At 33.8% G+C, this 9,077-nt stretch overlaps 1 protein-coding gene across 26 annotated transcripts in view; it reads right to left on the bottom strand.

Annotated features, from left to right (window-relative positions):
* LOC117418354 (calcium-activated potassium channel subunit alpha-1a-like) overlaps positions 1-9,077 on the bottom strand; it is a 143,856-nt gene that overhangs the window by 39,091 nt on the left and 95,688 nt on the right. For 15 of the 26 annotated variants that reach the window (XM_058985040.1, XM_058985039.1, XM_058985046.1 and 12 more), the window contains 5 exons: positions 8,939-9,048; positions 8,710-8,778; positions 7,075-7,086; positions 4,468-4,554; positions 3,741-3,817 (listed from right to left, as the gene is read on the bottom strand). In XM_058985040.1, the coding sequence (XP_058841023.1) occupies positions 3,741-3,817; positions 4,468-4,554; positions 7,075-7,086; positions 8,710-8,778; positions 8,939-9,048 (355 nt within the window). The remainder of the gene's footprint in view (positions 1-3,740; positions 3,818-4,467; positions 4,555-7,074; positions 7,087-8,709; positions 8,779-8,938; positions 9,049-9,077) is intronic. The other 11 variants (XM_058985042.1, XM_058985041.1, XM_058985045.1 and 8 more) reach the window with 1 other exon arrangement.

Here is a 9,077-nt window from a genome sequence, read left to right as displayed (position 1 = left end):
GGTTTTCATTCTCATGGTGCAGCTGTGCGAACAAACAGTAATTGAGTCTGACACCTTTTAAAGAAATACAATCTTTAGGGAAAAAGGGCTTTTTGAATTGCATTTGTGGAAATGAACCCAAATGAAGTGGCCAATTTAAGCTCCCCACTCAAGAGAGAATAGGGTACAAGACATTACTTTAAAACAAAGCCCTCAGGGACTGTTTTCTCAAGACCATGCATAATCATTAGAATTAGTAATCATGAGCATGCAGAAAACTGGATTTAACCCTCTTAATAAAAGGAACCAGGTCAACTGTTTTAAAGGTTGAATCATAAACAAGAACAGTAAAATATCTTAAAATACATATCTCCATTAGCTCTTTACAGTCATTACACATTCACACAATGTGGGATGGTGACATGTTAGTTATAAAATGGAAAGGGATGAAACACAGGACAGAATGATGAAACATGATTAAAATGATTTCACACACAACCTGGGGCCGACTCCTCACAAAAGAAACTCTAACTTACGAAGAAGGTTATCGACTGAGACATTTGCACCATGTTATAAAGTCCATTCAAATCTTACATTTGCCACACCACAAGCAACTGGAAGAGGTAGATCAGGAATAAGGGCAGCAGTGTGGAGTAGTGGTTAGGGCTCTGGACTCTTAACCGGAGGGTCGTGGGTTCAATCCCAGGTGGGGGACACTGCTGCTGTACCCTTGAGCAAGGTACTTCACCTAGATTGCTCTAGTAAAAACCCAACTGTATAAATGGGTAATTGGATGTAAAATAATGTGATATTCTGTAACAATTGTAAGTCAACCTGGATAAGGGCGTCTGCTAAGAAATAAATAATAATAATAATAATAATAATAATAGTAATAATAATATGCATGACAACAAATACCTTTTAAATTTGTCATTTAATTAAGGAACTTCACTTACAGTGCTGATCTCAGAAATACTTCAGATAATATTCCAAATCAGTACTATATATTTTTGTTGTTATTAATTTATTTAGAAATGTTAAATACAGATTTCCCATTATCCTCAAGAATGTTCGGAAAGTTAGAATCTTTTTTTTTTTTTTAATTCCATGGGTTAAAAGTTTGTTGTTTATTTACACAGCTTCCAATGTGGCAAAATACATTGTTGTAGTGCTTTCTTTTAGGCAAAATTATGTCTAATGATTACTTTCTTCTAAGCAGGTCTTTGGGTGTACCCCTGTATCTGCTCTCAGATAGTAGAGAAAAGAAATGGGTAGATCTACAGGGACATCTAGTGGTGAGTCACAGTACAACAGCTAATTCAAAAGATACAAGAGATAATCTGAAGAACACTCATGGGCAGTGAGTAAAAAAGGGCCCATCTACCATTAAGAATTGAAATGGGGACAGTGTCATTTCAATTCACCAAGTACTGATGATCCCTAACTACAATAAAGAGGCTATGCAAAATACCATGGCAGGGAAAGAGTAGAAGCATAAGAGGAGGACCAGATTGTTTTGATTGTGTTTTGGCAACGCTTTTCATTAAGTCTAAGAATTTGAAGAACTTCCCACAGAACACTTTCCGTTTTCTAAAACTACAGTGGCATGCAAAATTGGTTCTGACAGTAGGCAGATGAATTAAAAGTTGCACTTTCCCTTTTCTTGGCTAGCCTACATCCTTTAGTAATGTTACGAAATGCCAGTCTTTTATGATTGACATTTTAGGCTGCCACATCTGATATTTTACAAAGCAAAGTTCACTTCTGGATGTTCAGTTTAGATTTTTTATGTATTTCATAATGTTATGTTGATTTGTACTTTTAAAAGTAAGACTTAACTATTGTCTAATCAAATCTATTCAGCAAATGAAAGAACGCAAGGACTAAATTTAAGGAATATTTTTTTGTGTGTTAGATTGTGTACAGTATTTCTTTTTTTAGAGACACTATAAGATGACATTACTTTGAATTTCACTGAAGAAAGAAATTAGCAAAGACAATTTATATTAAGGCAACAGTTCAGATCCTGTAGGTTATTCCCCTTTCAGAAAGTGCTGCTGTATTTTTTTTTGATCTGGGCAGTGTAAGGAGATGAGAAGAGTGGGAAGGATGCACTTGCTACATTGGTACATGCAACATAGATAAAAACGCTCTGCTGAGAAAAGACAGGTTGGACTGCACTCTGGGCAAAAGGGAACCCGTTTTTACTCACAATATATCACTATCAGTGTGCAGTTAAAATTATAGAATGTCGGGTTCCAGGGCAGCAAGGAAAAAATAAATCAAAAAATGTGTCAATCATTATAAAAATAGTTTTAAAAACATCTTTAAAATACATGGACCATTTTCCCCATATGACCATCACGTCATGTTAAAGACAGGAATAACAAAATACATTATATTAAAAAAATAAAACAATAAAACATATCGGTTTATCATGTGATTGCAGTTCTAGTTTTCTAAAAGGAAAAGCTTTTTTTTCAGTAAACATTTGGGAGACATTTCTTGGGAACTACATATGTATAAAATTCCATACTTAAGTGTAAATAATTGATTGCGCCATGAAAAAATGATGACAGATCTTTGTTTGTCAGCAACTGTTTGTTTAGGCATAGGCTGCTTAAAGTAATTATCTCTGAATTTTACAGATGCACCAAGTAGCTGAATTATTAATATTGGGCCTAACTGGTTTGGACAAATGCCTATATAGGTCAGGTTATAGCAGTGTGACATTGCTGCATTAATGGAAATGCCAGATCTGTTGGAATGCCTGTCCCAACATCGTTTCTTTGTAAATGTATTACTTTTAATCAAACTTAAGCTTTTGTCAGCTGAGGAATGCCTTTTTAAATGTTTAGTTTCTATACCTAGATTGTGCATGCAATTCATGCACACACTGCACTGCACTAACAGACTGTAGATTTAAGACTATAAGAATATAAACAACATTTGCATATTTCTATTCCAATAACAATTAAATTTATGTTAACATAGTTTGATGTTATTGGTAAAATTATGTGGCTAATAAGTTGTTTATGTTTGCTATTTGGTGGCTGTGAGACACAATGTACTTGGCAGGGGTTTGCCTTTGTTTTTCCACCTGACTAGGAGAATTATCTTCAAACAGAAGCAGTTTGGGTCTGACAGCCTCCTTCTTCAGCCTCGCTAATCATGCCATTTTATTTCTACATCTGTTTCACATGACATCATTAACATGCTGATGTGTGGCCACTTCACTTTAAACACTCTCATTCTCTAAATACAGAAGCAGTGAGGCTTTTTTCTGTTAAATCATTATCACAATCATTCTGTTATGTAATGATATAATTATACATTTACGCCATAATGCTTCTGACTACAAAACCATACATGTATAATTAGGCCTTTTTTCTACCTCTGGGTATATATATATACACACACACACACAATAAAACTACACATTTTGTATATTCCAGAAAAAATAAGCTTCATAACATCTGTATCATAAAACTTGAACAATACATCATTCTGGCTGAGTCAGCCTAATTTGTTCAGCCAATACATGTTGCTGTTAATTAAAAGTGTCTGGAACACTATTACATTGTTTTAACTAAAACATACATAAAATATGCATAATTTTTTTTTCATTTTTGCACAACTTATTGATAAAAAATACATGTATACATCATGCACTTTGCATTATGACTTATGACAAGTTGAAAATCACTAAGGCCTTTAAAGGGTTTAATAATGTGCTCAAACATTATGAGAATTTTACTTACGTCGTTTGCAGCCACACTTTTTGATCCTTTTGGGATCTGTGATGTCATCATGACAAGCTTTGCAGTAGAAAAATGCCCTGAAGAAATACAGTGGAAAAACTGACACTTTTCTTAATTCACACAAATTAAATCAGACCCACACTTTATCCTGCTACAAAGCCAGATTGATAAAATATGTCAACATCGTTTTCTTGAGACGTTCATATATACAGTTTAAACAGAAAATATTTGCAGCACAAAAAGTGAGCATTTTATTTTCTGGCTAATTGGAGTATTAAAGGAAGAAACGTAGAATAATAAAACTATTGCTGTTTGTGACAGAGGAAAGTATATTACTATCAAACCCAAGGCATTACCTCATGAAGCTCTGCTAAATGCAATTCTACTACATAATAGAACCCTGAAAGATACCATATACACTACAGTGCTAAAATCTAACTTCTGATACTTCAACAACAAAAGACACCTTGTTTTTTCATCCTTCCAAATTGCAAGCATTTTGGCAATAGCAGGCTGGAAAGTTGCCACATTGGACTGGTACTTTTGGATCCCAAACCTTACAGCAATTTTGGAATGCAAACTTAAGTCCCCTGGATGCAGAGGTTGAATGCACTAGAACACTAGTGCTTTGAGAGCAAAACACACTGTCTATGCCAGACCTTTTTAACTATCTCAAAACTGATTCCATTTCATTTTACTTTGACAAGCTTAAGTGAAGAATTATTACCTTTTCACTTCTTTGGCATCGCTGGCAATAAAGAATCCTAAAGTACCTTCTTGCATTTTTACATGGTTCCCAGGGTTGATGAGGATACTACTCGGTTAAAAGAAAAATAAGGGCATTAATTCCAGTAATTAACTTCCAACACTATAGTAGTGTTCTAATCAAGAGGAATGGTACACACAAATATATTCATGTATCTGAATATAATTGAATAGAAGAATGATTTGATTGTTGGTATGCTGTGTCCACACTTCAAGATAACATGTGCATATGTGCATGGCTTTGCTGGTATGAAGGTGTTAGTAGAAGAAATCGACAGTGGCATTCTATTTAATTCTTGCACTGAATATACCTGTCAGGTTTATAATTTGTTTTATAAAAGTCCCTGAATATTTAAATGGATGTTAGGAATTTCATTAAATTTATAAACCACACAATGTAGTTTTTGTTTGGGGATTTTTCTTAGAATACATACAACTACCAAAAATAAAATGACTTCTAAAATGCCCACATCCATTTGAAATAATATAGGAGCAGAGGACGCTAACGGATGTTTTTAACCAAATCTTGAAAATTGAACATGCCCACGATAAGCACATACTTATGATGTAATAGATTTGCAGCTGTATTTCAATAATTATGGCTTGGATTCCAAAGAAATCAGCCCTGTTATATGAAATGTGAATTGCACAAAAAAGGACACAGTCTTAGTGTGTTGCAATCCAAAGACTATAATCTCATTATTGTATATTTCCTGTGAATTACATCAAATCTTAAACTGCTATACACTTAAACTGAGATGCACTAAATAGTTATATTTTAATGAGGCTTTATACATACATGACAGTGAGCAATGACATCACAAAGCTTAAATGGGCTTGATTTTCAATTTTGACAATGAGTGCTTGTGTCTCGGAACAAATTCAGAGCACCACCTAAAACATGGTATCATTCCCCATTAATTAGACTGCAACTGGATTGCATAAAAACATTCATGAATAGTTACGTACAAAACGTGATTCTACTATAACTGCGACATGTATCACACAATTACCTACCCTTTTCTATATCCTGTTATGGTAAATGAGCCCAGGTGAAAGGGACTAACTTGAGAGCCATAGTTACATGCACATGTATTGAATAGTAACTAGTACATGCACATGATTTTCATCTTTTCAAAATAATTTGGCCTCCGTGTTAAAACATTCACACCTTTTATAGGAGCAAAAAAGTCATGCAAAAATATTTTCAGAAGAAACACTCATTCTTTCCTCTGGGCTCTATATCAGTAGTTGTACAAATCACACAACCAATGAATTATAATAACAGGAAGTACAACATAGAAAGATAATAGCTACTCACTACAATACATGCTAGACAAGTTACATCATTTAAATAAAAATCACTGCAAAACTACAAATGTTGCTCCCAAAATCTGAGATTTTTACTTATTCATTCTTATTTGTAGATGCAACTGAGTATCAAATTATACACAAAACCATCTGTTTACCATAGATTTAGATACCACATATGCAGTATTTTAAAACTTTTTAACATTACGCATCAGTAGAGAACACTGAACCTCTTAAAAACATCATATTCTGGGAAACAAGACACACACCACACTGTTTCACGCAAATATACTGTAAGCATGCCTTTACCAAAAACAATTCAAACAAGAAATCCAAAAGAGGTGCGATCACTGCAGACCATGTAGATGCTAACTGCTGCAGTAACTTCTCTGCAGTTGGCTCATTTAATACCAAACTGACAGGAAGCCACCTCTCTTTATGAACATCTACTCAAGAGCACAGAGGCAATGGGATACTAATTCAGAGACAACAGCACACACATGGAATGAAGGAAGTCATGAACAGTAGGAATGTAAAATGAATCTAGTAAGCAATCAGATTTGGATAAAAAGGATGTTATCCAAACTAAATTTGCTTTCATGCCTTTGTCATTTCATTCAATGCAAAATAAAATCATAATGGTGGTAAGAACAGAAGCTTATTTTACAAAAGCATGCAATTGCTAGAGAAGCAGGTGTTTTGATGGAAATGCAACTTGGTTACATATTTGTGATTGGTTTACAGCAAATGAACTACAACTGTTTCCTCTGTCAACTTTTTAATTTATTATTTACAAAAAAAAAAAATTGCAGATATTATCTTAGAAAAGCCTCATTTTTAAATTTAGGATTGTTCAATATGAAATGAAACTATGAGAACATGAAGTACTGCTTCGTACACATACATTCTGAAGTGAAAACACCAGAAAAAGACTTTGGTTGGTCAAGTAAATGCAGACAATAACTGCTGACGGACACTGAAAAACATACGTTACAGAAAAGCAGACATTTGACATGAGACAATTTCTCAAAAAAAAAAATATGGGAGGGGAATATTTGCCTGGATACACCACCAGTGCCAAAAGCCTACTCTCTTTTTGCCTGCAAAGAAGTTAGTGCATTAGGCACATTTATAAATAATAGCTAAATATTGGACTGTTTGGGGGAAAATATCCTTTTGATTTAATCCTGAAGCTGGAAGATCTAAAGGAGTGAAGGTAGGGTTGAGGTTTCAAGGAAAGATAACGAAGAGGGCATACCGCTTTCGGCTTCTGCAAACAACAAAAAAAACATTTCAAATCAAACACTGTCACTTTCTGAAGAACACAAGCAACATAAAAGACTTTAAAACAAAGACAAATAAACAACACAGGCAAGGAAATTGTTAATGTAGCAGTATAACACAAAGGGTGATGGGGAAATATAGATAGATTTTATTTTAAATTACTTCCTATGAACAAATAAAAACCATCTATGCGAGTGTTTTTCAAGAAACTATTAACAATGTCGAATTTACAATGATTGCAGGTGGGAAACCATTCTATTTAAATATTTTTTAAAAATACAAAATATTTCTGTTCCAGCAGTAGACTGGTAAAGCTATAATGCTATTGTAGTACTTTCTGCAATTCTCTGATGATAATTAAATATATATATATATACATATATATATATATATATATACATATATATATATATATATATATATATATATTTTTTTTTTTCTTTCTTTGAATTTGCTAAGGATTTGGAATTTGGAATACAAAAATAGGGTACCCTACCTAAACTTATTAAATATCTTAAATCTCTGGTTATATGGTGTATCATTTGCAGTGGTAAAGTGAAGAAGGGATGCATTAGTATATTAATAACACTTGACAAAGGTGATGATAGTAGGGGCGGGACTTGGTAATTAGAGGTGACTGAAACATAGTACTTCATGTTAATAGTTATCATAGTGAAATATTAAAGTTAAAAAAGTCACATTAACACTATTAATGTCAGGCAATTTGCTGTAAAAGGAAATCTGACAAAAATAGGGTTAAATTAAATGTTTGCAAGAGTTAAAGACTTTTTTGTTTCCAGAATCCAGCAACATTACCAGTACCACCTCCTGGTACTGTACATTGTTTAATGTCAGAGACATTTATTGGTAGATATGCCTTTAAGATATCATAATGTATTTGAAGTTTTGTACAGACAATTCTTAAGGGGTATTTCCACATGTAATTGTGTACAAAAGGAAAATGTCCCACTGAAATTCTTGCAAAACCACTGATTTGTTATAAGAAAACATGTGGTATATTCTTTACCTTCCCCTCAGCACTCACTGCTAGTGCTCTTCTGGTTGCCATGTGTTTTGTGACAAGAATACTCATTTCACACAATTTGTTGTGGTAGAGTTGGAAAACTCAGGCACACAGGAAGACCTCTTATTTATTAGGTACAGAGGAGATCCTAATGTACTGTATTACTCTACAAAATGGAGGAACACTGAAATTCTAGTTTCTGATGATATTTAGAGCAGGCATAACCATCCTTATAGTTAGAAAAATAGGCTGAACTATTTTAGCTTTTTAATATTCACAACCGGAGACAAATCGGTACCAGTCAAAAACACTGTAAGACAAACTTAGGTGAAGTGGTGAAATAAACCACTGAAATGTAACAACAAAGTACAATGGCGGTAAAGCAGCTGCTTTACAGTTTTGTTAATCACATTTATACGGTCAGGGTTCCTTTCCGATAAAATGCAACTGATGATGTATGTGTATCAGGTGAGCAAAGATTGTGTCTTGAGTATTATACTGGTAACCTCCAAATGACATTGTAACTATGCAAACACATTGTAAAAATGTACAAGTGTTTAGCTGTAAAAAAAAAAAAAAACTTACCTGCTTTCCCTTTCGTCTGACTTGTATTCAATGGCTATCAATAACAACTTCAGCTTCACATAACACAATCTAAAAAAAAAAAAAAATAAATAAGAAGAAGAGAGCGAGTCAACCTAACAAATTTATTCCTGTGGGTTTCTTTTTCGGTTCTCCAGTACTGCTGTGCTGACGGAAGCGTTCTGTTTAAAGTTTGTGGTTGACCATATTGTATACAGTTGTTTGTACTTACTCACAAACCACAGGGAAGGATAAACCCACAAAGGCATTGGATAGATACTCTGTGTACATTTCATTGGAAACTCCTTCAAGATAGTATTTCTGCCAAGTGTCCTCTTCAATCTAAAAATGTAAAACAAAAAAGTGCAACA

This window comes from Acipenser ruthenus, chromosome 13 (assembly GCF_902713425.1).
Source record: "Acipenser ruthenus chromosome 13, fAciRut3.2 maternal haplotype, whole genome shotgun sequence".
In the NCBI taxonomy this organism is placed as follows: domain Eukaryota; kingdom Metazoa; phylum Chordata; class Actinopteri; order Acipenseriformes; family Acipenseridae; genus Acipenser; species Acipenser ruthenus.
The sequence above is the reverse complement of the archived record's forward strand: the minus strand, read 5'-3'. Positions and strand labels throughout refer to the sequence as shown.